Source organism: Drosophila obscura, unplaced genomic scaffold, assembly GCF_018151105.1.
Source record: "Drosophila obscura isolate BZ-5 IFL unplaced genomic scaffold, ASM1815110v1 contig_208, whole genome shotgun sequence".
NCBI lineage: Eukaryota > Metazoa > Arthropoda > Insecta > Diptera > Drosophilidae > Drosophila > Drosophila obscura.
Genome location: NW_024542799.1, coordinates 108,563 through 134,087, shown reverse-complemented (window position 1 = coordinate 134,087; position 25,525 = coordinate 108,563). Strand labels below are relative to the sequence as shown.

Here is a 25,525-nt window from a genome sequence, read left to right as displayed (position 1 = left end):
ATTTTTTACCAATTTGTATATATATATATATTTATTTTTATTTCAAAAGTTTTCGTTTATAATTCCGATATATCGTGGTTTTAAACCATCGCATGGTCTTGCAGCTCTTCTCCCGTCCATTTCATCAGCCCGGCCGTCACATAATCATTTTACGCGAAATTGTTTTGTACGTTTGAAGGCGTTTTTCACTGGATTTGTTCTAGGAGTTGATTTAAAATGATAGCTAACGCTGTACGGGGGCGGCATATAATGCGCGCTTTTAGTACGACAGTTGTGTGGACCCGCAATCGTCCTGGACAAAGTGCCTTGATTAGACATTTTACCGAGAAGGCGACGCGCCTCGAGAGATGCAGTGGTGCGACAATGATGGCTCAGCGCTTCTACAGTCGCAGGCGCGATGATCCCGACGACAAGAAAGCGCCAGCGGCACCAGAATTGCTGTCCGACCGAGATTCGAACCTGCCTGCCACAGTGGCCGTGCCCGACGTATGGCCACATGTTCCGCTGCTGGCCATGCGTAGGAATCCCTTGTTTCCGCGCTTCATGAAGATTTTGGAGGTGAGTGCCTCTACTGGGACAACAAATACGAGTGGCCTTCACCACGACTTTCATCACTCATCCTTCAGGTGTCCAATCCAATTATTATGGATCTGCTGCGTCGCAAACTGAAGCTCAATCAGCCCTACATTGGGGTTTTCCTCAAGAAAGTCGATGGCGAAGAGGAGGTTGTCCAGAGTCTGGACGATGTCTACCACATAGGCACTTTTGCACAGATCCAAGAGGTTCAGGATTTGGGCGACAAGCTGCGCATGGTGGTGGTGGCCCATCGTCGAATACGCATCACAGGACAGGTGATCGAGGATCTGCCGCCACCGAAAAAACCAGGTGAGCAAATACAGACACACCCACTAAGCCCATACAAATTGTGACAAATGTTCTTGATCTTAGTGAAAATGACAACTTTGCATTATCCACTATTTAATATTAAATTACACATCCCAGCTGAAGATCAAACAACAAGCGACGATTCATCGACAACGACAATGCCACAAAGTGAACGCCGCAAAGCCCGTCGCGCGCAGAGGCAGAAAATTCTAGAGGCTGCGGCTACCGCTGATCTGGAACACAAAATCGCAATGAATGTGGAACCGCGTGCGCATATGTCAGAGAAATTTGAAGCTCTCAAGGCGGCAAACAAAGCCACACTTGAAGCCGAAGCGAGCAAATCAGAGTCCGCAGACTCCGGTGCAGAGCCCGATGCAGCGCCCGCTTCAACGCCTGTGCTCATTGTGGAGGTGGAGAATGTGAAGCAATCGGCCTTTACACACACCAATGAAGTCAAGGCTCTGACCCAAGAGATAATAAAGACTCTACGCGACATCATCACCATGAATCCCCTCTATAGGTAAGCTAGAAAACGCCACAAGAAGCTTCCCGCTTATCTCATCTCTCTGTTTTACTTTAGGGAGAGTCTCCATCAAATGTTACATCAGAACCAACGGGTTGTGGAGAATCCCGTCTACCTATGCGACTTGGGTGCCTCCCTGTCAGCCGGTGATCCAGAGGAGCTGCAGAATATCCTAGAGGAATCAGATGTAAATATTTGGCATGGCATTCATTGAGGGTACAGATTTTTCTTTATTACTCCTTTAAAGATCCCAAAACGACTGCAGCTGTCACTGACCTTGCTCAAAAAGGAGCTGGAGCTATCGACACTGCAGGCGAAAATTGGACGCGAAGTGGAGGAAAAAGTCAAGCTGCAGCACCGCAAATACATACTCCACGAACAGCTGAAGGTGATCAAGAAGGAGCTGGGCATTGAGAAGGACGACAAGGATGCCATCGGCGAAAAGTATAAAGAAAAGCTGAAAGACAAAATCGTTCCAGCAAGTATTCAGCTGGTCATCGATGAGGAACTAACAAAACTGAACTTCCTGGAGAGCCATAGCTCTGAATTTAAGTAAGCAATCGACAGAGACAGAGAGAGAAAGCTCCTTGACAACATCCTTTAATGTGTGTTTCTCTTGCTGATTATAGTGTAACACGCAACTACCTCGACTGGCTCACCTCGCTACCCTGGGGAGTCATTAGCACTGAGAATCTCTGCCTGGAAAAGGCCGACGAGATCCTAAACAATGATCATTACGGCATGGATGATATCAAGAAGCGCATCCTAGAGTTTATTGCCGTCAGTTCGCTGAAGGGCACCACGCAGGGAAAGATTTTGTGCTTCCATGGACCGCCTGGTGTGGGCAAGACGAGCATTGCCAGGTCCATTGCTCGGGCCCTGAATCGCGAGTACTTCCGCTTCAGTGTGGGCGGCATGACGGATGTCGCTGAGATCAAGGGACATCGTCGCACCTACGTGGGCGCAATGCCTGGCAAGCTGATTCAGTGCCTGAAAAAGACCAAGGCGGAGAATCCACTAGTGCTCATTGATGAGGTGGATAAGATTGGCAAGTGAGTGGCCCGCATACTCCTCGTACTTTATTCAATTTCGAACATAAACATTATCCCTACCTATCCACAGAGGCTACCAGGGGGATCCCAGCTCGGCGCTGTTAGAGCTGCTCGATCCCGAGCAGAATGCCAATTTCCTGGACCACTATCTGGACGTGCCCATCGACCTGTCGCGTGTGCTCTTCATTTGCACGGCCAACGTGATTGATACCATACCGGAGCCACTGCGCGATCGCATGGAGTTGATTGAGATGTCCGGCTATGTGGCAGAGGAGAAGGTGGCCATTGCTCGTCAGTATCTGATACCTCAGGCAATGAACGACTGTGGCCTAACCGACGAGACCACCAGCATCAGCGATAATGCACTGAGCATGCTGATACGCAGCTATTGCCGCGAGTCCGGGGTGCGCAATTTGCAGAAGCAAATCGAGAAGGTTATACGCAAGGTGGCCTTCCTTTTGGTCAAGAAGAAGGGCACCAATTTCCCAGTGGATGCCGAGAACCTGACCACATTCCTGGGCAAGCAGATATTTACCTCCGATCGCATGTACGAGACGACGCCACCGGGCGTGGTCATGGGCCTGGCCTGGACGGCCATGGGCGGCTCATCTCTGTACATTGAGACATCGCCGAGGAACAAATTCAAAAGCCAGGGCTCCAAAGCAGAAGCCGTCGGTGGAGGCGGCGGTGGAGGCAATTTGTATATCACCGGAAACCTTGGAGATGTGATGAAGGAGTCGGCCCAAATAGCCCTCACGGTGGCGCGTAACTTTATTTACGTGCGCGATCCTAACAATCAGTACCTAGAGACGGAGTAAGAGAAGCTCCCACCGTGGCCACGCGTTGATCTTTCTCATCTGTGTCGCGTTTTTTTCCCCATTATAGAAACATCCACTTGCATGTGCCTGAGGGGGCTGTACCAAAGGATGGACCCAGCGCTGGCGTCACCATAATCACGGCCTTGATTTCGTTGGCCACCAAAAAGTCTGTGCGCAATGATGTGGCCATGACGGGCGAGATCTCGTTGAAGGGCAAAGTTCTGCCCGTAGGCGGCATCAAGGAGAAGGCCATAGCTGTAAGTAGATGCGTGTGCATTCATTGTGCATTAGAATGCGGAGCTTGATTCCCACTCTACATACAGGCACGTCGCAGTGGCGTCAACTGCCTCATCCTGCCCGCGGACAACAAGAAGGACTTCGAGGAGTTGCCCAAATTCATAACCGATGGCCTGGAGGTTCATTTTGCGGCCAACTACGAGGATGTCTACAACATCGCCTTTTCCGAACCCACCAAAAACGAGGGCAAGGCCAAAGAAGTGCAGGTGCCGGAGCTGGAGCAGGAGCCCCTCGAGAAGGTGGCCAGCGCGGCCAGCGCCATGCCAACGAGGCCTTAATCGTAGTTAAAGTAGCATAGGGGTTGGGTTGGGGGTTGCATCGATGTATTGACGTCGATATCAGGTTAATTAGTGTATGTAGATGTAGACAATACAAAAGCATTTGCTACACCTAAGCCATGTACATCAATCGCATCTATACATCCGCATTGGACAGGATCCAGTCGAGGTAGCGATCGACGCGCGTGTAGATGCCAGGACGACGAGGCTCGCCACAGCCGTTGCCCCACGACACAATGCCGATGCTGACCCAGCGCTGGTTGGGCAGCTGCACCAGCAGCGGGCCGCCGCTGTCGCCCTGACACGAGTCCTGACCACCCTCCGGCAGACCGGCACAAAGTACTGTATCCGAAATGCGTTGGGTCATGGCAGCCCTGCAATCCGACTGCTTCCACACGGGCAGATTGACCTCCATGAGGATGTTGGAGTGCGGCCCACCCAGCTTCTGGGTGCCCCAGCCCGTGACAATGGCACTGCGCTCAGCCCAGTTCTCGCTGACCGGGGGCATGCATATGGGCCAGATGTACGTGTTGAATAGCGTGGCCCTGTCGATCCTGATGAGCGCAATGTCATTCTCGTAGGTCAGCGGATCGTAATCGATGTGGATGACCATATTGGCAATGCGGAAGTCCCTGGCACGCGTCTCATTCAACTGGTGAGTGTTGTACTCGCCCAGTCGCACGAATATCTCCTCCTTTTTCTTCCTGTGAAGGCAATGGGCGGCGGTGAGTACGTGGCGATCTGTTATGAGCACACCGCCGCACCACACAAAGGAATGGCCCTCGATGAGCAGGGCCGCCATCCAGGGCCACTCGTCCGGCTCGGCTGGACGTCCACCCGTAAGTCTGGGAAACTGCCGTGTGGTGATGCCACAGCCCCGCTGCTCCGGTCGATTCACAATGCGGGCCTCCTCCTGGTCGGGATTGGTCACAATCTGCGGGCTTTGGTGGGAGCTGCTCGCCTGCTCAGTGCAACAAATGCCAATGGAACTGCCACGGATTGGATTGGGGATTAGAGCACAGCAGGCTGGGAACAGATCAGGGACGCGTCTCACCTTTTTTCAATGATGCACAACTGGGAGACCAAACGCCACACATCGTTCTTGAGCTCTGGCATGCGACAGTAGATGATGTGGCGGCAGCGTCCCGAATCGCCCAGCGGTGTACTGCAGGGACCATAATCCTTGTTCTCCTGCAAGAGATTGGCGGTTGCAAAAGGGTCACCACGTCAGATGATTACTCACCAGCAACTGGGAGCCAGCAGCACCGTCATCAGCCGTTGCCTGTCGCTTCTGCAGGCGGTGTCGTGACAGAAAATTCAACGCGCTGTGATTGCCATTCAGCTGATTCTCGGATGCGCCCCACTGGAACTCGTCGTTGTCGTTCAAGTCGAGTAGATCTGTTGGGATGATCATTAAGACTGGTTAGGATTACGACTGCTTATCTGGCCATAAATCCTTGTGTTCTTGCCAAGGTAGTCGCTGGAGTAGCTCTTTGCCAGGATGTGCTGGCCCAAGCCCAAGCCCAGTAAAGCCAAGAGAATCCACGGCAGCGGCATCATTGTGAGCAATTTCTCGCGATTTTTTCTTCAACGTTTAATCGCGCGGCACTTCCGTTGATAGTCAGATCCGTTCTGCCTTTTGTGTAGTTCTCTGGACGAGCGTCGGTGTCGATATGGGGAGCGCGCGAGAGGCGAGCTCAGATCAACTCTCGCTTTGCGTTCACCTTGTGCACTGGACGGACGAACCGAACGATTTTTGCACTTGTTCGCTTGTTCGTGGCGTTGACACTTTTGGTTTTTCCTAGTTTACAATAATGATGAGTCGCTCAGGCAAGTCGCGTACTCTAAAGCTGAGCTCGAAACATGTTTACCGCCACCAGAGTCCGCCAAGATACCAGCACTGACATTTATATAGCTACCCACCACTACATATATTCGCATTCTCTGCTTAAATAATACTACATATGTAATTTCTGCTGCTGGCTTATCTCTGGAAGGGAGAGAGAGAGTGCCCATTCCATGCCGGTCCCCCCTTTAATGCTTATGAGCATAGACCCAGTTTCGAGTGTTATCTGAATGCAGCCAGCACTTGGAAACACTTTGAATGACGATGACGCAGTCCCTGGGTAGAGAGATACGTGATGTGCATGGCTAATGATGCGGTTCGGTGAGTTCTGATTCCATAAAAGTAATATTTGTCTATATAAATAGATTTTCATCTTAGAATTAATATTTAATTGCAGTTTGACGGCTGTACATCAACACAATGGATATATCAATTAAAGTCCAGAACCGGAATCCCAACGGGGTGGTGAACAGCATTGCATTTCTGATATAAAAATAAAGCGGAGAAGAAACCAAAGCTTACACAGTATATACTCCGCAATTATATGGGCTTTACGGGGCCCATAAGTTGGGATGTTCTTTTCATTCAGAGATTATCTAAGCTTCGCCCAAAAGTTTCATTTCGAATTCGTTTTCAAACATAGTTACACTTTATTGCTGATATTTTTTGTATAAACTAAATACAACATTTCGCTTTGCCTTATGCGCACACTTTTGTTTTGTATTGCTGTTGTTTATAATTCATATAATTTTAGCAACAAATTCAAACTGAGGAAGTTAGTTCTTTGCATTTTGGGAGTTTACAAAATAAATGCAAAATCTCATACAAAACTATTGCCTGCTGCAAAAATGTTTACAAAGTTCTCTCGTTAGGTTAGCTATTGGTTAAGTGGGAATTTTTATAGTTGGTATATAGGTAGTAGGTGTAGATCAATCTCGTTCCAAAAAGGGGGCCTCACAAAATATATATATGGTGTATGGTGTATAGAGCGGTGAGTGTGTGTGTGTGTGTGGTTTTTGGTGAAGGAAACCTATGATTTTTTGCGGTTTAAATGTAGCTAAATTTATAGTAGGTAGGTATACATTATACAGTTACTATATTTATATAAATATATATAAAATCAGTACACATTTATGTTTGTATATTTATTAATGAACCTTTTGTTTGGTTTTAGTAACTGCTACTACACACAAACACGTACACACAGACATATCTAAATAGGTATACAGTGTAGGTATATTGGTATATAATTTGATATACTTATCCTACAGTACAGTTATAATTAGGTGGAGTGTTCTGACAGACCTGTTGTTAAACCTGGCATTGTAGTGTTTTTTTTTTTTCTGATATTTATTACTTTTATTATGCAATGCCTACATTTTGATTGTGTTGTGCGTGGGATAATGTTATTGTTTCAAGAGAGTTTCCACAGAGAGTGCAGAATATGTAATGTTATCGACAGACCCTAAACTCTGGCCCTAACTAACCCCTAAAGTGGTTTGTGCTTGTTTCTTTTGGGATCACATTTGGGTTCACAAAAATGATTAAGTAAAAAGAGAGCAGCTAAAGCTTTCCTTCCCTTTTTCCCATACGATTCTACGATTATTGGTCTTCAAGGGGGGGAAGACATCAATCAAAGTTTGTTGCTTGTGCGTTTGTCGATTTTGAGCAATGAAAATCATTTTGGGAATAACCCATAAGTATTAGTAGTAGGTATATAAACGATATTTGGTGTATAGTTGGGGGATTAGACTGTCATCAGGCTGTGATACAATAATTGATAACCCTTATGAAGGGTTCTTCTTCGCTCGTCTTTTGGGTCCACGCCTTTTTGATTATATTTATTCCAAGATTGGATTATTGCTTGGCTTAGTCCATTAGTCGTACGCCCGCCTGCACATCGTCGGCCATGCTGACGCCCTTCTTCTTTTTGCCCTCGGCCGTTGGCTTCTTCTTGGTCAGGGCCAGGGTCTCTGGCTCGTCCTGGGATTGCTGACGCTTACCATTACCAGATGATCCACCGCCTGCTGCTGCCGCTCCTGAACCACCGCTGTTGCTTCTCAGCTTGAAGCGCGTCGTGGCTGCAGCCGCATTGGTGTTGGCGCAATTGCAGATGGCATCGAACATGCGCACCACAAATCCTCGTGCACGGTTCACCACCTTGCCGTTCTTAAAATCTGGTATGGCGAAACCTGGACAGATTAGTGCAAGAAGCATTCGAAAAGCAAAGAACCAAAGATCAGCGTGGGAGGCCAAAAGTAATTTGCGGATTACAGTGCACAAATCGCATGCGATCGAACAGAAATAACAACAGAACAGGAGAATGCAATTGGGAGTAGTAGTGGTACGTGCGGAAGTGTGTTTTTAATTAGAGGCTTTCGCCTAATTACCACCTGCTGGTCCACCCAGTCACCTGTCAGCAGGGTCCGGGTCCCCATCCCACATATAAAGGCCCCAGCCAGCTGGAAATTCGAGGCATTTTTTTGTTGGGTAAACATGAAGAAGCAGTGGAAACACAGCTCGTCTCTGGTGTTGGCCATTGTCCTGCAGCTGGAGCTGCTGCTGGGGCTGCTGCCCCACCAAGGAGTGGCCATAACCATGGAACAGATGATGCAGTCAATGGACATGCTACGCGGCGCTTGTCAGCCCAAGTTTAAGGTGACCACCGAAATATTGGATCGCATGCGTGCAGCGGACTTTACTATGGAGCACACGAAGGATTTGATGGTGAGTCAAAGATAGGCCAACGCCATCCCATAGCTATACCATGCTGTGATTGTGATGTGTGGGCCGTGTCCTCTTGCAGTGCTATACCAGATGCATTGCCCAGATGGCGGGCACGGTGACCAAGAAGGGAGAGTTCAGCGCCGCCAAGGCCTATGCTCAGCTGCCAATCATCTTGCCAGCGGAAATGCTGGAGGCTGGCAAGGCGTCCGTGGATGCATGCAGGGATGCACGTAAGTGCCTTTCGAATTGTCAACCACTTCAAGGCTTGAGCTGAAGGCCTTTTTCTTTGTCTTTTCACAGAGAAACCGTACAAGGATTCGTGCGAAAAGATCTTCTATACAACCAAATGCATGTCAGAGGTGGATCCCAGCAAGTTTACATTCCCATAGCAAAGCAAAATGATTTGTGTACTCACTCGGACGCTTCTCCTGCTTGCCCTGCAAGTGATAGCAAGGATATCCATTAGTTTTCACACACACACACAAAACAAGCACCAATAAAGGATAGAAGTTGATTGATTGCGCTTACCTGTTGCGATTTCTGGCCATCGAATGCCCGCTTATTGGCCTCCGTTTCAGCGCGCAGCACCACCTCATCGAGCATCTCGTGCAGTGCGGCCATGTTCTTGGGATTCTGTTTGAACACCTCGATGCGATACTCCAAAGTCTCCGTTTCAATGCGGTCATCGCTGTCCGGGGACGCGGGCTCAGGATCAGCAAATCTGGCATGCATTCTGTTCTGTGTTTCGTTCTTAGTCTCCAAAATTCCTATACAAAAATTCCAAGATATCTGCTGCTGCTGCTGCTGGTGGTGGTGGTGCCTGGTTTGAGCTTTGCCTTTGTCCTGCGATGGGTATCTACAAATGGGTTTCGCTGTGTATATGCTCTCTTTCCCGCAGAGCGCTCTTTGTGCGGAGTGGTGGAAAAATCAATAGCCAGCGCCACTTGACAGACATTCCGCACATGCGTGCTGCATGCGTGGGCAAGCTTTTAGCGCTTTTGTTTGTTTGTTTGTTTTTTTTGGGGTAGGTTGTAATACAAATCTTCACTTTATTGCTTAAGATATTATGCCTGGGGTTACGCTTAAAAGTATGAATGGAACTTATAATTCTGTAATTGTGTGTCACTCGAGATGGGTCAGATCGTCCAGTTCGGGCGGAGCGCGCACAATTTCCGTCTCGATGATCAGCGAGTTGGCATCTAGGGTGCTCTAAAAAGAATCAACTGTTATACCCGACAACTCTTGGCCTTCGCCATCGCCACTAACACACACATTGTCGTTGCTCCGAGAGGAGAGCAGGCTGCCGCCACTGTTCAGGTTGCTGACGTTGCCGCTGCCCGACGAGGAGTTCGAATTGGAGGTGTTCGCCGCAATGGAGGCGGCCGACAGGACAACACTGTGGGGCGAGCTGCCCCGCCGCACCACCTTTGCCTGCTGCGATTGCTGCTGCTGCTGTGCATTCTGTGTGACTATCACGAACTTTTGCGGCTGCTGATTGGACTGAAGGGCGCGTATCTGAGGCAGGGTCGACACCACAGGGCTTCTGTCGGGAAGAGGATCGGGGCATAAGATGGGGCGAAATATTGGGAGCTTCTATTGATTGATCTATTTACCCTTGACGCTGCGAGCTGGGCATGTTGACGCGTCCAATGGCAGTGGCCGTCTGAGCGGCACTCGTAATGGGCGCCGTGTTGATGGCGTTCGAGGAGATCGTCACAATGCTGGCCGGAGCGTTGCGGGCCTTCACCACGGCCTGACACAGCGACGGACCCAGAAAGCCAAAGTCCGACTTGTACTCGTCGGCTATGTCCGGGTGGGCACGCATTTGCTTCAGTATGGGCGGACAGCATTTCTGTAGCATGGCGCGTATGTGGCCGGCGGCAGTCTTGTCCGTATTGCTGATGGAGGTGCCCAACAGGTGGGGCTCGATGCGTTCCGAGATGAATGCGAGCCGCGGTATGATAAACACCTTGATCACCTCGCCTCCCAACTCCGACAGACCCGCAATGGAGCCGTACAGCGAGGACAGATGCGTCTTATCGTTCTGCAGGGCCTTGCTGAAGATACTGTTGAACCGGGATTAATGTGTGCCCTGATCGAGGGAATCCAGTGTACTTACCGCGTCACGCGAGTCTGCAGATTGTTGGTCAATGTGTTGAAGGTCTTGCAGATCTGAGCCATCAGGCGGGAAGCGAAATCACGCAGTGCCCAGTGGTTGTCCAGCTCGGGGCGCATGCAAAGCTGCTTGGACACAATGCACGTCATCACTGAGGGTATCAGTTCATGAAGCTATCAACGATAAAGGCCAGAGATTAGCTATGGAAAAGAGCTGCTTGGTGTGCCTTACGTATTTCTCCAGGAAGAGTGATGGATTGTCCAGGAGGGCACGCACCATGCGCATCAGATAGATGAGCAGAGCCAGATTGTTCTGCACCACATTAACCTTGACGCCCTCGGCTATGAACGTGCACATGCGAGGCAACATCTCGTGCAGGCCCGGATCAGAGCCCAACGACTGCAGGGCCTCGCCGCGACGTGGCTCATCGGAGCCAACACACGCCTCGGTGATCTCCTTGTAGTACAGCTGCTGCTCCACGGACAACTCGTGCGTGGCCAACTGCTTGACGTGGATGGTCTCCACGTTCTTGAGCTTGTGAATCTTTCCGGTGGTTGGCTTTCCGGCAGCATCCTTGTTCAGGCCCTGGTCCAGTTTGATCACCGGATTGACCGAGTCCACGAACTGCGAGTCCTTCGAGAGCGGTGGCGGATTCTCCGGCACTGTGGGCTGTATGCCCTCCACCACAAACCAGTGGGAGCGTAGCGTCGAGTCCAGTGGTATCTTCACCATGTTGTTGGCTGTGATTTCACTCAAATCGATCTCCTTGTCCTCGGTGAAGTGCAGCTCGCGACCGCCGCCCGAAGCGAATCGGAAGGGAATGTGATCCTTGGACACGAATCCATACTGTGGCTCCACGTTGCGCACCTTCAGCGACATGTCAATGTCGCTGATCAGCAGCTTCTGCCGCTTGGCATGGTTCCTGAACTTGGCCGCATCCTGGACAATGCGCTTCAGTTTAATCGATATGTCTTCGCCCAGCTCCTTGGCCGCATCGTCCGACAAGGTGCCCACGCCGATGCTTTCGGCAATTACTTTTATTGATTCCGCAGAGTAGACGGAGCCATAGAGCATACTGCTGGAGGCGGTGCTCGACTTTACAAGCTTTCCGCTCATGCTTTCCAATATGTGAGTGCAAAAAACTACGTGTATCAGGTTGAATTTCAATGATAATTTTACTTAAATTTATAAACAAAGTGTACACCAGCGTGACCGCGCAGATAACGACAAGAAATACCATCCGGCCAAAATATAAAAATACCATTAAATACTATTCAGTTTAGAGAAATACCATTTAAATACCATACATTTAAAATATTAATTTCAAGTGTTTTGTCTATTTCATACTTTTGATATTTGATCCATTTCCTCAATAAAATATGCCAACCAGGAAGTTGTTCAAAAATACCAGTATATACCGTGATACCAACATTTTATATTAACTTTTTGCCGCCCTGGCTAATCGATCCAGTTCGATATGTTGTTTCCATGTAGCAAATGTGTAGTTACCATGTAAAAACGTTAATTTTGTGTACACTTTGGTTGAACTGTTTTGTTTAGCGCAGATTTTATAAACAGTTCAATAAATGGAAGTGCTTAAAACTAAGCAGTCTTATTTAAAATTGATTATTTAATTGGATAAAATTATATGTTTAATGCTGAGGATCCTGGCTAAACTGTAATGCTAAACCGAATATCAAAGTCGAGAAATATCATTTGCGATCATGAGTGAAAATTAACGATTCGGGTGAACTAAATAGTTCGTTCACTCCAGTCAATAGGTTCTTTTTTCGTCCGTTCTTTCATGAACCACCAAACACTATTTCTTTATTTATTTATGTTCGTAAATTTTTTGGTTGCCTGGATTTTTGTTGTTGCGCCAAATTAAGAATAACAATTGTCGCGCGCCCCCACCCGTTGCCCGCGTGCAATCCAAGTGAACAATATAGCAATCGAAATAGAGTGTGCGGCATGCGAAAATAAAAGAAAAAGCATTGCAACGTTGCGTCGTTGTCGTCCGTCGGGCGTCGAACAAAGCAGAGAAGCAGCAGCAGCGACTGCAGCAAAAGTGAAAACGGCGCCATTTTAAGAAGCAAAACAAGCCACAAGCCAGAGGCAAACAAAAAACTGCAAATGCAATGAATAAAGCACTAATTCGGTTATTCATTAACTCTTTACACTTGAACTAAAGCCGCAGGTGAAGTGCTAGCGAGAAAATCACAAAGCGTAAGTGTGTGAAAAAGAGTTGGTTGGGTTGGCGCGGGGGGGCCCTCTCTCAGACAACGGCCTACCGCCCGCGCGTCCCGCTGTCCCACACAGCGCCTACGGTTTGACCTACTTTAAATGCGATTAAATTTAAGACATTGTCGAAAAACATCTCTCTTGTAATCGCCGCCCTTACCCATCTTGCAGCTTCTACGCGACACCAAAATATGAGCAGTGGCCAAAATGAGACATCAGCAGCAGCAAAGGTTTTGGATACGCAACGTACACAAGAATCCGGCAGTGAAAATGAGGCAAGTAGTCCCAGTCCGTAGCCATGAATACATTTTAGTCCAGGCAATGCTTAAGTAACTTTTGAATTTGTAGGAAACTGATTCCATTACGGATCAATCGAGCCAATCGAAGTCTGCGAAATCAGCCACACAGTTCAGTGTCGTGCAACGTTCGGACACTGATGGACTGCGCATGAGAATCTCAGCCATTCGCCCTCTGCTACCCGCATCATCAAAAAAAGCATCAGCACCAGTTCCAACCCCAACCCCAGCCCCAGCCCCCAGTCAGAGAGATCATCAGCAGAGCGTCATTTGCAAGAATCCCTTAAAGTCTAGAAAGATGTCCACCCAGGACACGGAATCCGGCTGCTCAGAGGCTAAAAATAAAGCAGCTAGCAAAAAAATCAAAGTGAAGCGCAAGAAAATTGCCAGTGGCAGCAGCAGCTCGCACAACAACAAAACCGAAAGTCACGCAGCTAAGTCAAAGAAACGGATGCTGTCTGCCTTCTCCTCGGACTCTGAGGACGATCTGCCGCTGAAGGTCCACCAGCAGCGAGCGCCCCGTCTTCTGCTGACGGCCATTAGCCAGGCAGCACAGTCCGCGAGCAAACCCCTCGACATTGGCATCTCTTCGAGCGACAATGATCTGCCCAATCTGGTGCAGGCGGCCATCAAGCGAGTGGAGAGCGACACCGAGGACACCACCGTCGAGGGCAGCTTTCGCAAGGCTGCCAAATCAAAGAATCTTCCCCAATACCAGTCCACATTGCTGCAGGACTTCATGGAGAAGACCCAGATGCTGGGCCAGACCGGAAACTCCAAGCTGGCGGAGAAGCAGCTACCAAAGGCGAAGGAGGAAACCCAACTGCTGGCGAACGTGCCTCGCAAGCGTCGCGGCCGGCCCAAGAAAACGCCAGTAGTGGTGCCGCCATCACGAAACTCGGGTCCCGCCATCAATGAATCGGCCGACTCGGGTGTCATAAGCACCACCAGCACCATACAGAGCACCACGCCCTCGCCCAAAATGCAAACCGAGAATATTGTGCCCTCCGGCACAGCCGGAGCTCCAGCCCCTGCGACCAGCAACAAGCCCAAGATCGATATGGCCTACTTGGACAAGCGTATGTATGCGACAGAGAGAGTCCTGTATCCCTCGCCCAGGAACAAGCGGCGGCAGAACAACAAGAAGGCCAGCTCCAGCACGAACAAGGAAGAGCTGCAGCTGGACCCACTGTGGCGGGAGATCGATGTGAACAAAAAGTTCAGGCTGCGCAGCGTGAGTGTGGGTGCGGGTGCAACGAGTGGTGCGGGCGGTGCCAGCACCACAATATGCAGCAAGATACTGGCGGCCAAAAGCGGCTATGTCTCGGACTACGGCAGTGTGCGGCACCAGAGGAGCTCGCACAACCATAACTCCGGCTACAAGTCCGATGCCAGCTGCAAGAGTCGCTACAGCACCAAGAGCTGCATGAGTCGCCGGAGTCGGGCCAAGAGCTGTGGCTATCGCAGCGACTGCAAGGAGTCGGGCAAGTCTGGCATGCGGATGAGACGCAAGCGTAGGGCCTCGATGCTGCTGAAGAGTGGAGCAGCCCAAGATGACCCCACCGACGACCAGGACATACTGCTGCTGGCCGGCCTCTCCCTGGGCCAGAGCAGCGAGGAGAGCAACGAGTACATCAGCAAGCCCAGTCTCCAGAGTCTGCCCACGACGAGTGCCAGCAAGAAGTATGGTGAAATTAATCGATATGTGACCACTGGACAGTATTTCGGTCGTGGCGGCGGCACCGGCAGCACCAGCGGCAGCCTAGCGCCGACCAATCCGGAGAACTTTATCAGCAAAATGATGAATCAACGGAAGGAAACCCCTGCACCCAGCAAGTCGTCCTGCAAGATCAAGTCCAGACGCTCCTCGGCGGCGTCAATGTGCAGCAGCTATGTCTCTGGAGTGTCGCGCGTGCGACGCCGGCATCGACGCAAGAGTTTCAGCCACAGCAAGTCGCTGAACATTGACTCCAAGCTGCTCACTGAGATTGAGATCATCACCAGCACCTTCCACGCCCGCTGTCGCATTCAGGATGATCGCCTCACTGGCAGCAGCGGCAAGGAGAAGCTGCTGGCCGAGGCCACCAAGCTGCAGGCGACCCTCGCGGCACCCAATACCGCGGCACAGCAATTGGTTCTCAATGGAGGAGGTGGCTCTGCATCGTCGGCTGCCGCAGCGCTGTCCAAGCCCCTCAAGCGGGCCCAAAAGAAGCGCAAACTGAGCGAGCCGTTGGTGGACTTTGCCATGCTCTCGGCCAGCGCCAGTGCGAGCGCCGGCGGAACCCCCAATGGCAGTGGCAGCAGCAATGGCACAGCCAAGCGGCGCCACAAGAAGTCGCAGAGCAACTCCAGCTCCAGTCCCGACGATCACAAGTTGCCGCTGAAGAAACGCCACTATCTGCTCACGCCCGGCGAGCGTCCCCTGGCCGAGACGGCCTTTGCCAATGGTAAGCTCAATGCCGAGGCCTGGGCGGCAGCAGCTGCGACGGCCAAAAGCACGGCCTCCACCAAGTCGCAGGCGCAGTTCAATGCGAAGAGTGGCAAGTCGGCTCTGACGCCAAAGAAGCGACACCTGCTGGAGCAACCAGCGGCGGCAGGTGTTGCCGCTGCTGCCTCCTCGGCCAGCAACTCTCCGCTGCGGATTGTGGTGGACAACAATTCGATCAGTGGGGGCAAGCTGCTGGACATCAGTCCCAGTTCTCTGTGCTCCCTCAAGCAGCAGCGGCGCGGAGGTGCAGCCAAGCAGCAGAAGGCGCCCCACTCCGCGAGAGACCTGATCCAGCTGCAATCGCCATCCGGCAGCTATCCCCCGCCAGGCATATTCGAGCCATCGGTGGAGCTGGAAATACAGATTCCCATTGGCAAGCTAAACGAATCTGTCATAACCAAGACCGAGGTGGAGTCGCCGCTGCTCTCGGCCCTGGACATCAAAGAGGATACCAAAAAGGAAATCGGTCAGCGGGTGGTGGAGACGCTGCTCCACAAGTCCGGCGGCAATCTCCTGCTCAAGCGGAAACGGAAGAAGATCAATCGCACAGGATTTCCCACAGTGAAAAAGAAGAAACGGAAGGTGAGCGTGGAACAGCAGCAGCAGCCAGCAGTCGTGATGGAGGATCATCCCATGGGAATGCATGGGATGCAGCAAGCAGACGAGGAGCCATTGCAGCCCATTCGGGAGACGAGGAGCTCCAGCAGTGCCCAAATCCCGGCCAATCCCCTGCTGGACTGTGAGCGGGTGCCCCTAACAGGCGAGGCCAGGGAGACCTTCGTTGCCAGGAGCAATCAGAGGGCACCGCGCCTCTCCGTGGTGGCTCTAGAACGTCTCCAGCGCCCGCAGACCCCAGCGCCCAGGGGCAGACCTCGAGGACGAAAACCCAAAGACAAGGAGGGGCTCCCTGTGGTGGTGCCACCTCCCCCCCTACCCGTACTGGAGGAGAAGCCGCCGGCCAAGAAGCGTGGACGCCAGCCCAAGCCAAAAGTGGAAGTGGACAAGCCCGCTGCAGCGCCGCAACAGGTGAAGCAGCCACAGACGCTGAACAACATAAAGCTACCGGCAGGCGTGGGCCTGAAGAGCTGTCAGATTCGCTTGAAGCGAAGAAAGAATCTGCAGGCCAGCATCGTGGAAACGCCACAGCCAGTTCTGGCTGTACCCGTGCCCGTTCCGGTGCCCGTGGAGGCGGTTTCCCCCTTGGAAATGCATGCCACCCAGGAGGAAATCGATGCTGCGGCAGAGGCCAAGCGCCTGGAGGGAATCCCCATCGAACATGACCCTCTGCCCATCAGTGAATCGCTTCATCCCCTGCCGCCCGACAATGCCAGCTTGAGTGATGCCAGCGAGGACAAGGCCTCGACTGCATCAACGGCCTCTGTGGCTGCCTCCCAGCGCAAGTACACGAAGGTGAAGAAGAACTACCTGGTGGCCGGACTCTTTTCAAATTATTACAAGCAGTCGCCGATGCCGCCGCCAGGGCACAAGTTGAACAAGAAGCCAGCAGCAGGAGCAGGGGGACTGGAGGAGCAGCATGTCGCGCAGGGTGGCAGCCTGCTGCCGCCACCGCCCTACTGCGAGAAGTATCACCGGCAAACGGAAATGGACTTTGAGCTGCCCTACGACATTTGGTGGGCGTACACCAACGACAAGTTGCCCACGCGTCACATTGTGCCCTCGTGGAACTATCGCAAGATCCGCACGAATGTCTATGCGGAGTCAGTGCGTCCGAATCAGGCCGGTTTCGATCATCCCACCTGCAACTGCAAGAACCAGGGCGAGAAGGCCTGCCTGGACAACTGTCTGAATCGCATGGTCTACACTGAGTGCTCGCCCAGCAATTGCCCGGCGGCGGAGAAGTGCCGGAACCAGAAGATTCAACGCCACGAGGTGGCACCCGGCGTGGAGCGATTCATGACGCTGGACAAGGGCTGGGGTGTGCGGACCAAGCTGCCCATCGCCAAGGGCACCTACATCCTCGAGTATGTGGGCGAGGTGGTCACCGAGCGGGAGTTCAAGCAGCGGATGGCCAGCATCTATCTGAATGATACGCATCACTACTGCCTCCATCTGGATGGTGGGCTCGTCATCGACGGCCAGCGCATGGGCAGCGATTGTCGCTTTGTGAACCACTCCTGCGAGCCCAACTGCGAGATGCAGAAGTGGAGCGTTAACGGGCTGTCCCGCATGGTACTGTTTGCCAAGCGGCCCATCGAGCAGGGCGAGGAGCTCACCTACGACTACAACTTCTCGCTGTTCAATCCCTCCGAGGGCCAGCCCTGTCGCTGCAACATGCCGCAGTGCAGGGGCGTCATTGGTGGCAAGTCGCAGAGAGTGAAGCCTCTGCCTGCCGTCGAGGCGAAGCCCGTGGAGAGTTGTCCGGTCCGCAACGGCCGCCAGCGGAAGCACAAGGCCAAGAAGCATGCCCAGAGGCTGACGGGCAAGGAGAGCCCAGCGGCCGTGGCGGTGGCCAAGGCCAAGATGCAGCCACTCTCCGAGAAGGAGAAGAAATTGGTCAAACAGTTCAATGCGTTCCTAATCCGGAACTTCGAAAAGGTATGTCTCGATCTAGTAAACCCCAAAAGGATTTCCTCTAATCTCTCTCTCACTCTCTCAAATAGATTCGCAAATTGAAGGCCAAGAGAGCAGCAGCATCTGCTTCGCCCACACATGCCGCCACCAATGGCGACGGATTGCCAGGAAGTCGACCCTCCACGCCATCTTCTACCTGTCTGCTGGCTACCCAGATCTCGGCTCTCTGCACACAAAGGAACATGAAGACCCGTGGCCTCACCCAAGCCGTCCAGGATCCAGAGCTGGACAAGATGGCCAAAATGGCCGTGATTCTGAGAGACATTTGCAACGCTGTGGAGGCCCTGAAGATGTCCGAACTCCTGATGACTGTGTCCAGCAATAAGAAAAAGAAGGCCATGAAAAACTCGAACGGAAAGACTCATGGCTCAGGCACTGGTTCGGCCGCCCGCGTGGAGTTCAAGTCAATACAAGCGCACGTCGAGCAGGGACACTATAAGACGCCCCTGGAATATGACTTGCAGATGCTGCAACTCTTTGCGGAGGCCAAGCAGCAGCATAGCGATGATGAGGGCAAGTCCAAGGCGGTGCAAAAGCTGCTGGACTGCTACGAGCAACAGAAGACGGCCTGCTACACACATCTGCTGGAGATTTTGGGCGATTCCGAGTCATTGCAGAGCTTCAGGCCAAAGGAGGAGGCTGCACCTGTCGAGGAGCAACCTCCAGAGGCAGCGAAAGTGGCTCCATTAGCTCTGGCCACTGTGCCACTGCCTCCCATCGAGGCCTCGGCCGATGAGGATGTGATTCGTTGCATTTGCGGCCTCTACAAAGACGAGGGTCTGATGATTCAGTGCGCCAAGTGCATGGTGTGGCAGCATACGGAGTGCACCAAGGCGGACATCGATGCGGACAACTACCAGTGCGAGCGGTGTGAGCCGCGGGAAGTGGATCGTGAGATACCCCTGGACGAATACACCGAAGAGGGCCATCGCTACTACCTCACACTGATGCGCGGCAATCTGCAGGTGCGACAGGGCGACGCTGTGTATGTGCTACGCGACATACCCATCAAAGATGCGGCCGGCAACATACTGCCCAGCCAGAAGCACACCTACGAGACAATTGGGGCCATTGACTACCAGGAATGCGACATCTTTCGCGTGGAGCACTTGTGGAAGAATGATGACGGCAAACGCTTCATTTTCGGGCATCATTTTCTGCGACCCCACGAGACCTTCCACGAGCCCTCGCGCCGTTTCTATCCCAATGAGGTTGTGCGCGTCTCCCTCTACGAAGTGGTGCCCATTGAGCTAGTCATTGGCCGCTGCTGGGTCTTGGATCGCACCACATTCTGCAAGGGCCGTCCAATGGAGTGCCCCGACGAGGATCATTGTTTCATCTGCGAGCTGCGTGTGGACAAGACGGCGAGATTCTTTTCCAAAGCCAAGGCCAATCATCCGGCCTGCACTAAGAGCTATGCCTTCCGCAAGTTCCCCGAAAAGCTGAAGATCTGCAAAAGCTATGCGGTATGTATAATTCATGTGTGCTGCTCCAGTTATATGTTATAATTCCACGTTTCTACAGCCCCATGATGTGGATCCCTCGTTGCTGAAAACGAAGAAGCAAAAGACTGATTTAGAAGTAGGAGGAGCTGTGCCCGCAACGATGCACAAGACCTCAGGAAGACAGGAGCAACAGCAGCAGCAGCAGAAAGCAGGAGGCAGAAAGCCACGTGGGAATAGTGCGGCAGCCGCAGAAGCAACGGGAGGAGCCACAACAATGCATGTTATAGCCCCAGTGGCGCCCAATGGACAGGTGAGTGTACACTGCGATTACCTTTGCCAACTGAAAGTTCACCAATTGCCTATGGAATCATGTTGCAGGTCCTCGAGAAGAAGCGTTCGCGCTTGGAGAACGTTTTGAAGACCGTCAAGCTGAAATGTATGGATGCACAGACGGCCCAGGAGCAGCCCATTGATTTGTCGTACCTGTGGTCCGGCCGTGGGGCCAGGCAGCGCAAAACCAACAACAACCAGCAACAATCCAGCAGTAATTCGAACTCGAACTCGGCTACGCCTAGCGCCTAGTTTGCGCTGTGGTTCAGCCATGTACATATACATATGTACATGCTTACATTTAGAGGCATTGCTTAATATTTATGGAACATAACTTAACAGAATTAGAAGGTAGCCATGTACATACACATACACATAAATCGCAGCGGTGATAGTAGTAATTCTAGTTTTTAAACTGTTATGAACAAAATTCGTGAAGAATAGGCCTTGGAGAATGGCTAAAATGGAACTTATTATGATTAATATTTTAAGAATTTATTTATATCCTTGAATTTACACAACCGCATGAAGCCCAATTTAGATGAATTTCTTATGTTTTAATTGTTTACATCGCATTTTCGTATTAATCTTGTTTTACGAAGCTCTACCCCGAAACCCCAGTCCCCTCCTCATACCCCTCTCCGTACTCCTTCCAATTAAAGGCGTTTGACTTTTGAATTGTTATTTTAAATTATTATTGTATTTTGTTATCAGAATGAATGGGGAATGCTTAACACTAAACTACGCAAACACATAAGCGGAAGAACCGATTCCGCGATTAGTTTTTAATTAATTTGAAATTGTTATTAACTGCTAACCACAAATATTAAAACTGAAATAAAAATATATTTTCATTACAACTGAAATTTTAGAATACGCCAATTTCAAATTTCCGCCTTGCTCATAGGAACGGCCTATTTAGACGGGGCAAGCAGCAGCCATGCAGCATTCGTACAGACAGCAGAATTGGTCAACAAGAATATCCAATGGCTAACTACCCTTATCTACAAATACACAAATATTGAAATTGAAATTAAAATATATTTTCATATCAACAGTAATTACGGAGAGAAGCGAAAGTTATTTAGAAATTCAGTGCTGACAGAATACAAGCTAGATTCGATTTTTATGTTTTATTGTTTTATCATATTTGTACGTCAACAACAGCTTAATGTTGTGGTGTCTCTATGTTCCCAAAATAATGAATATAAATTTGTATTTCCATATCGATGAGCTAAACATTTTTCATTCGAACAGTAGAGATGCCATAAACATTAAAAGCTAAGACAAGCTGAATGTATTTAAAAAAAGCTAAATTGCATAACAGAACTAAAATCGCTAGATATAGCCCGAAACCTGCTAGACTGGCAGCACTGACAACAAGTGAAATACACAATCATGTTTTATAATATCTTAAAACGCTCTTTTCAATCAAATTTACGGCATGTGAACAACTTGAATGTGCTGCGATCGAGCAGCTCAGGTGCTCCCAGAGACGACATCACAGACGCACTGGATATAGAGGCCAATCTTTTCGAGAATTCCTCCATAAAGCATGAGCCGGTTAGCACGCGGGAAGCTTTACGCAAGAATCGGTCAAAAGGAACAGCAGCTAAACCCCCAAGAAACGTGAAAGATCAGAGTTTCTCAGTGACACCACCACCGAAGTTCAGCATTCCACCTGCGCCACGACCGTCACCAGTCCCAGTTGCAGTCATCAAGGACAGCGAACTGAATCTGGAGTTTGTGCGCCTCACACTGCAGGATCCGTTGACCAGCACGCTGTTGACCACAGTGCGTTCTCGCAAGCGTCGCGACAAGAACCGGCAGATCATCATCGAGGGCAGGCGCCTCATAAAGGAGGCACTGCAATGTGGCCTCAAAATGAGTAGCCTCATCTTCAGTCAGAAGGATCAGCTGGCCCTGTTAAAAGAGGAAGTGGCCCAGGCCCAGCAGGAGAGCCGCACAAAGATCTACAAAGTGCCACATCATGACCTAAAGACTTGGTCCTCGCTGGTGACGCCCCCTGGCTTGTTGGCCGTCTTCGATCGGCCCACGGAGAAGGGATTGGAGAAGAACCTGGCAGAGCAACAGCGGCTGGGCACCCAGCCCCTGCCCATTACAGTCGTGTGTGACAACATAAGGGAGCCCAACAACCTGGGAAGCATTATTAGGACATGCGCCGCCCTGCCCTGCAGCCAGGTGGTGGTCACTCGCGGCTGTTGCGATCCCTGGGAGTCCAAGGCGCTGCGCGGCGGCTGTGGCGGTCAGTTCCGCGTGCCCATACGCGACGATGTTTCATGGGAAGAGCTCTCCATGAGCATCCCAGCCGAGGCAGCTGACGATTGTCACGTTTTCATAGCGGAGAGCAATAAGGGGAAGCTGGCCAACCGCCAGGCCATCGATTATGCAGACATTGCACAGATTGGATCCCACAATTTGCTCATAATTGGCGGAGAAAGCCATGGCGTAAGCGAAGAGGCCTACAGGTAAAAGATTCTTTATCCCCGATGGTCATGTGAAAACTAATGTATGATGAATGTATCTTCTTGCAGCTTCATGAACCTGGTGGGAGGCAAGGGAAAGTGCGTGTACATACCCTTGGCAGCTGGCATTGATAGCCTGAATGTGGCATCTGCCCTGACGCTGTTGCTATTTGAGCTACGCCGGAAACTAAATCAGACTGGATCACAATCAAACGATGTCTAGGAAAACCACAGTGAAGATTTATCTTTGGAAACATTGTTAAACCATTTCCGAAGTGTTTTCTTTGTCACGGACATGTTTTGTTATAAATTTAGTGCTAGACTGTTTCACAAATTCATTGGGTATTAAAATTAAAATACAATTCAACTATTCGCTTCGATTTCCTTGTAGACCTCACGCTTGTATTCATCCAGGCCACCTTCGATGGCGCGTACCGTGCGATTGCCGCACACCCAGAGCTCCTTGCAAACGACTTTGATGAGACGCTCGTCGTGGGAGACCAAGATGACGCCGCCCTAAAATGATAACAATTAATGGGCTTCATACATTTAAATATTGTTTGATGAAATCTACCTTGAAGGCATTGATGGCCTTGCCCAAAGCATCAATTGTCTCAATGTCCAAGTGATTTGTAGGCTCATCGAGCACCAAAAAGTTGGGTTCCGCTGTTGAATCAATCCATTTGATTAGGATTATTATTTGATTGGAAAATTTAGATGGATTCAATAAAATTCCACTTACCCATGCACATTTTGGCTAAGGCCACACGTGATTTTTGTCCACCAGACAAGCTGGCAATGCTCTGCAGTGCCAGGGGTCCGGATAAACCAAAGCTTCCCAACTGCCGACGGTACTCCTCATCGGGGCGACCCGGAAATAGTTCGGCCAGGACGCCCACACACGTCACATTCATATTCAGATGATCCACATGGTGCTGGGCAAAGTAGCCAATGCGCAGGCCCCGATGCAGGACAATGTTGCCGTAAATGGTGCTCAGTTGGCCGACAATGATCTTGAGCAGCGTGGATTTACCCGCTCCGTTCTCGCCCACAATGCAGATGCGCGAGTCCGAGGTGGCAGACAGATTGACACCCTTGAAAATGGGCAAGGGATCTTCGGGATTGTAGCGGAAGGAGACTTCAGAGATGGCCAGAACGGGGGGATTAAGTGGCTCCACCTCGGGGAACTTGAGCGTGACGATCGTTTCCTTCTCCACGGGCTTGAGTTCGGGTCTGTGTGGAAGGGGAAATACAGGTATATCTCAGACTGTCAGGACTAATGGTGGATGATATTTGAGGCTTACAGCTTCTCCAGCATCTTGATTTTGGATTGTACAGATGAGGCACGATTGGCATTGTAACGAAAACGATCAATAAACTCCTGGACATGATTTCTATGAGCCATTTGAGCCTCGTATTCGCGTCTCTGAGCCTTAAGCTTCTCCGTTTTTGTCTTTTCGAACTGCTCATAGTTACCCCTGCGGAATAAGTATGTGAAGTTTTGTTAGCCAGTTGATTTCCAGTTAATCCCGGATTAATATATCTCACTTGTATGCCTCCAGTTCCTGGGAATGTAGATGTACAATGTCCGTGGGTACTACGTCCAGAAAGTTGCGGTCGTGAGATACAACCAAGATCGTAGTCGGCCACGATTGCAAATAATTCTCCAGCCAGATGATGGCCTTGATGTCCAACATGTTTGTCGGCTCATCGAGCAGTAGCAGATCCGGCTTGGAGAAGAGAGCACGGGCCAGGGCCAAGCGCATGCGCCAGCCACCGGAGAACGATTTGGTTGGCCGCAGTTGCATGTCAGCGTCGAAGCCAAGACCCTTAAGTATCACAGATGCACGGGCCACCGCCTTGTCTGCTTCGATATTCTGCAGGGCAGCATACGTCTCGCTCAGCTCATTAGACAGGGTCGAATCCTGAACGCCATTGTTTAGTTCGGCCAAAATTTCCTTTTCCCTTGTCAGCAGCCTTGTTCTTTCAGTATCACACTCCAGGACACTCTCAACGGCGGTCGTATCGTCGCCCACCACCTCCTGTTCCACATGCAGCACTGAGATGTGTGAGGGGATCAGCAGCTGTCGCTCTGCAATCATCCTCAGCATGGTGGTCTTGCCCAGACCATTGCGTCCAACCAGACCATAGCGGCGCCCAAAAGACAGCAGCAGATTCGCATTTTGCAGAAGTACTCTGGAGGAAAGACATTATGGGTTATGATTTATGGAACTTGGGGGGAACAAGGGGACTGTTTTTGGACTCACTTTTCACCAAAGGCCAGATCAAAGTTCTCAATTTTGATATCCATGGAACGATTGAGACCCTTCTGATCCAATTTCGTGTTCTTCTTGTTGGTCACCTGCGAGGCGGTGGCCGTTTGCAGTTTCACTGCCACGGGAATCATGCCATGCTTGTTCACCTCCTGACGCTTCTCCTGCTTCTGTTGCAGCTTCGCCTCCGCCTTCCCCAGCTTCTTTGCGTCCACTTTCTTTAAGGAGATTCAGATTGGCAAATGACAATTAGTTTTCCACTCTCGTGAGCTTTTCACACTCACATTGGCCCCATCCTTGTTGACCACCCATATGCTCTGCAGATCCATGTCCATACGCTCCATGTTCTTGGCCATCTCCTCAATGTTTACGGGGGCATTCAGCACCTTGCGCTCCACATTTGTGGTATTGTTCTTCATTATGTTGAAGAACTCCTCGCATATGTCCCGTATACTCTCCTCCGGCCGATCGCCGGCCACACTTTGCAGGATGTCGCCCACGGCTTCGAAGATGTCATCGCACGTTTCAAAATCTTCCACGCTGCCGGCCAGTACCCCAATAACATAGCTCACCAATTCCGAGTCTATCGCTGGGAACTCACGCTGCAGAATTCTCGTGTATTCGCTCATTTCGCTCGTGTTGTTGTCGTGGACAATTGGATACTACAGTTGGACCTTGATTACGGCAATCACTATATCCAATATCCAATGTAAGCGGCACGCAGAAATAATTGATTTATTTGGCTTTTCCAATAAATGTAAGCAGTAGAGGTGTCAAACCAAAGAGGGCACTATCGATAGTATCGATATTTTGCTGCTAGCCTCTACTATCG

General features: G+C 50.7%; 8 protein-coding genes across 13 annotated transcripts; 4 read left to right on the top strand and 4 right to left on the bottom strand.

The window, feature by feature from the left end:
- The first annotated feature begins 35 nt into the window (after positions 1–35).
- Positions 36–3,966, top strand: LOC111080075 (lon protease homolog, mitochondrial). 2 transcript variants are annotated; one of them, XM_022375470.2, is made up of 9 exons: positions 36–558; positions 627–885; positions 949–1,405; positions 1,466–1,595; positions 1,656–1,960; positions 2,038–2,460; positions 2,531–3,274; positions 3,346–3,535; positions 3,602–3,966. In XM_022375470.2, exons 1-9 carry the CDS (start codon positions 217–219, stop codon positions 3,851–3,853), a joined length of 3,102 nt encoding a protein of 1,033 aa, XP_022231162.2. In that variant the 5' UTR covers positions 36–216; the 3' UTR covers positions 3,854–3,966. The 2 variants fall into 2 exon arrangements, with proteins under 2 accessions (XP_022231162.2, XP_022231163.2); XM_022375471.2 differs by having other exon boundaries at positions 37–558; positions 1,003–1,405.
- On the bottom strand, positions 3,882–5,722 carry LOC111080070 (venom protease). Its single transcript, XM_041594047.1, has 4 exons — positions 5,323–5,722; positions 5,097–5,251; positions 4,908–5,044; positions 3,882–4,842 (listed from the first exon to the last, which is right to left on the bottom strand). Exons 1-4 carry the CDS (start codon positions 5,411–5,413, stop codon positions 3,990–3,992), a joined length of 1,236 nt encoding a protein of 411 aa, XP_041449981.1. The 5' UTR covers positions 5,414–5,722; the 3' UTR covers positions 3,882–3,989.
- A 1,308-nt stretch (positions 5,723–7,030) lies between these two features.
- On the bottom strand, positions 7,031–9,336 carry LOC111080084. Of its 2 annotated transcripts, none has more exons than XM_022375486.2 (3): positions 8,955–9,336; positions 8,842–8,863; positions 7,031–7,876 (listed from the first exon to the last, which is right to left on the bottom strand). In XM_022375486.2, exons 1-3 carry the CDS (start codon positions 9,156–9,158, stop codon positions 7,569–7,571), a joined length of 534 nt encoding a protein of 177 aa, XP_022231178.2. In that variant the 5' UTR covers positions 9,159–9,336; the 3' UTR covers positions 7,031–7,568. The 2 variants fall into 2 exon arrangements, with proteins under 2 accessions (XP_022231178.2, XP_022231177.2); XM_022375485.2 differs by having other exon boundaries at positions 7,031–7,891; positions 8,955–9,335.
- Positions 7,679–8,940, top strand: LOC111080085 (general odorant-binding protein lush). 2 transcript variants are annotated; one of them, XM_041594048.1, is made up of 4 exons: positions 7,679–8,043; positions 8,109–8,426; positions 8,506–8,656; positions 8,727–8,940. In XM_041594048.1, exons 1-4 carry the CDS (start codon positions 8,023–8,025, stop codon positions 8,813–8,815), a joined length of 579 nt encoding a protein of 192 aa, XP_041449982.1. In that variant the 5' UTR covers positions 7,679–8,022; the 3' UTR covers positions 8,816–8,940. The 2 variants fall into 2 exon arrangements, with proteins under 2 accessions (XP_041449982.1, XP_022231179.2); XM_022375487.2 differs by lacking the exon at positions 7,679–8,043 and having other exon boundaries at positions 8,073–8,426.
- Positions 9,337–9,451: 115 nt separating the features above from the next.
- On the bottom strand, positions 9,452–11,757 carry LOC111080080 (transcription initiation factor TFIID subunit 6). Of its 3 annotated transcripts, none has more exons than XM_022375478.2 (5): positions 10,774–11,757; positions 10,546–10,715; positions 10,040–10,492; positions 9,693–9,969; positions 9,452–9,635 (listed from the first exon to the last, which is right to left on the bottom strand). In XM_022375478.2, exons 1-5 carry the CDS (start codon positions 11,656–11,658, stop codon positions 9,549–9,551), a joined length of 1,872 nt encoding a protein of 623 aa, XP_022231170.2. In that variant the 5' UTR covers positions 11,659–11,757; the 3' UTR covers positions 9,452–9,548. The 3 variants fall into 3 exon arrangements, with proteins under 3 accessions (XP_022231170.2, XP_022231172.2, XP_022231171.2); XM_022375480.2 differs by having other exon boundaries at positions 9,699–9,969; XM_022375479.2 differs by having other exon boundaries at positions 9,693–9,966.
- A 563-nt stretch (positions 11,758–12,320) lies between these two features.
- On the top strand, positions 12,321–20,618 carry LOC111080073 (histone-lysine N-methyltransferase ash1). The gene is made up of 6 exons (XM_022375466.2): positions 12,321–12,768; positions 12,955–13,058; positions 13,132–18,123; positions 18,189–19,625; positions 19,684–19,914; positions 19,983–20,618. The coding sequence occupies exons 2-6, from the start codon at positions 12,975–12,977 to the stop codon at positions 20,184–20,186; spliced, it is 6,948 nt and encodes a 2,315-aa protein (XP_022231158.2). The 5' UTR covers positions 12,321–12,768; positions 12,955–12,974; the 3' UTR covers positions 20,187–20,618.
- Positions 20,619–21,097: 479 nt separating this feature from the next.
- Positions 21,098–22,814, top strand: LOC111080081 (rRNA methyltransferase 3, mitochondrial). Its single transcript, XM_022375482.2, has 2 exons — positions 21,098–22,423; positions 22,490–22,814. The coding sequence occupies exons 1-2, from the start codon at positions 21,333–21,335 to the stop codon at positions 22,641–22,643; spliced, it is 1,245 nt and encodes a 414-aa protein (XP_022231174.2). The 5' UTR covers positions 21,098–21,332; the 3' UTR covers positions 22,644–22,814.
- Positions 22,672–25,484, bottom strand: LOC111080078 (ATP-binding cassette sub-family F member 3). The gene is made up of 7 exons (XM_022375477.2): positions 24,978–25,484; positions 24,688–24,911; positions 23,969–24,616; positions 23,725–23,898; positions 23,163–23,653; positions 22,995–23,086; positions 22,672–22,936 (listed from the first exon to the last, which is right to left on the bottom strand). Exons 1-7 carry the CDS (start codon positions 25,320–25,322, stop codon positions 22,784–22,786), a joined length of 2,127 nt encoding a protein of 708 aa, XP_022231169.1. The 5' UTR covers positions 25,323–25,484; the 3' UTR covers positions 22,672–22,783.
- Between the last annotated feature and the right edge of the window lie 41 nt (positions 25,485–25,525).

Excerpts from the sequence above, each read along its gene's own strand:
- LOC111080075 (XM_022375470.2), top strand. The coding sequence starts at position 217 with ATGATAGCTAACGCTGTACGGGGGCGGCATATAATGCGCGCTTTTAGT. Across the intron at positions 886-948 it reads GCCGCCACCGAAAAAACCAG|TGAAAATGACAACTTTGCAT; the intron begins GTGAGCAAATAC and ends TCTTGATCTTAG. Across the intron at positions 1,596-1,655 it reads ATATCCTAGAGGAATCAGAT|ATCCCAAAACGACTGCAGCT; the intron begins GTAAATATTTGG and ends ACTCCTTTAAAG.
- LOC111080070 (XM_041594047.1), bottom strand. The coding sequence starts at position 5,413 with ATGATGCCGCTGCCGTGGATTCTCTTGGCTTTACTGGGCTTGGGCTTG. Across the intron at positions 5,045-5,096 it reads CTGCTGGCTCCCAGTTGCTG|GAGAACAAGGATTATGGTCC; the intron begins GTGAGTAATCAT and ends AATCTCTTGCAG. Across the intron at positions 4,843-4,907 it reads TTGTGCATCATTGAAAAAAG|TTCCATTGGCATTTGTTGCA; the intron begins GTGAGACGCGTC and ends AATCCGTGGCAG.
- LOC111080085 (XM_041594048.1), top strand. The coding sequence starts at position 8,023 with ATGCAATTGGGAGTAGTAGTG. Across the intron at positions 8,427-8,505 it reads AGCACACGAAGGATTTGATG|TGCTATACCAGATGCATTGC; the intron begins GTGAGTCAAAGA and ends GTCCTCTTGCAG. Across the intron at positions 8,657-8,726 it reads GGATGCATGCAGGGATGCAC|AGAAACCGTACAAGGATTCG; the intron begins GTAAGTGCCTTT and ends GTCTTTTCACAG.
- LOC111080084 (XM_022375485.2), bottom strand. The coding sequence starts at position 9,158 with ATGCATGCCAGATTTGCTGATCCTGAGCCCGCGTCCCCGGACAGCGAT. Across the intron at positions 8,864-8,954 it reads ATGGCCAGAAATCGCAACAG|GGCAAGCAGGAGAAGCGTCC; the intron begins GTAAGCGCAATC and ends TATCACTTGCAG. Across the intron at positions 7,892-8,841 it reads CAAGCAGGAGAAGCGTCCGA|GTTTCGCCATACCAGATTTT; the intron begins GTGAGTACACAA and ends TAATCTGTCCAG.
- LOC111080080 (XM_022375478.2), bottom strand. The coding sequence starts at position 11,658 with ATGAGCGGAAAGCTTGTAAAGTCGAGCACCGCCTCCAGCAGTATGCTC. Across the intron at positions 10,716-10,773 it reads CACTCTTCCTGGAGAAATAC|CTTCATGAACTGATACCCTC; the intron begins GTAAGGCACACC and ends TATCGTTGATAG. Across the intron at positions 9,970-10,039 it reads CCCAGCTCGCAGCGTCAAGG|AAGCCCTGTGGTGTCGACCC; the intron begins GTAAATAGATCA and ends TCTTCCCGACAG.
- LOC111080073 (XM_022375466.2), top strand. The coding sequence starts at position 12,975 with ATGAGCAGTGGCCAAAATGAGACATCAGCAGCAGCAAAGGTTTTGGAT. Across the intron at positions 19,626-19,683 it reads AGATCTGCAAAAGCTATGCG|CCCCATGATGTGGATCCCTC; the intron begins GTATGTATAATT and ends ACGTTTCTACAG. Across the intron at positions 19,915-19,982 it reads CAGTGGCGCCCAATGGACAG|GTCCTCGAGAAGAAGCGTTC; the intron begins GTGAGTGTACAC and ends ATCATGTTGCAG.
- LOC111080081 (XM_022375482.2), top strand. The coding sequence starts at position 21,333 with ATGTTTTATAATATCTTAAAACGCTCTTTTCAATCAAATTTACGGCAT. Across the intron at positions 22,424-22,489 it reads GTAAGCGAAGAGGCCTACAG|CTTCATGAACCTGGTGGGAG; the intron begins GTAAAAGATTCT and ends ATCTTCTTGCAG.
- LOC111080078 (XM_022375477.2), bottom strand. The coding sequence starts at position 25,322 with ATGAGCGAATACACGAGAATTCTGCAGCGTGAGTTCCCAGCGATAGAC. Across the intron at positions 23,899-23,968 it reads CAGGAACTGGAGGCATACAA|GGGTAACTATGAGCAGTTCG; the intron begins GTGAGATATATT and ends CTTATTCCGCAG. Across the intron at positions 23,087-23,162 it reads CTTAGCCAAAATGTGCATGG|CGGAACCCAACTTTTTGGTG; the intron begins GTAAGTGGAATT and ends TTGATTCAACAG.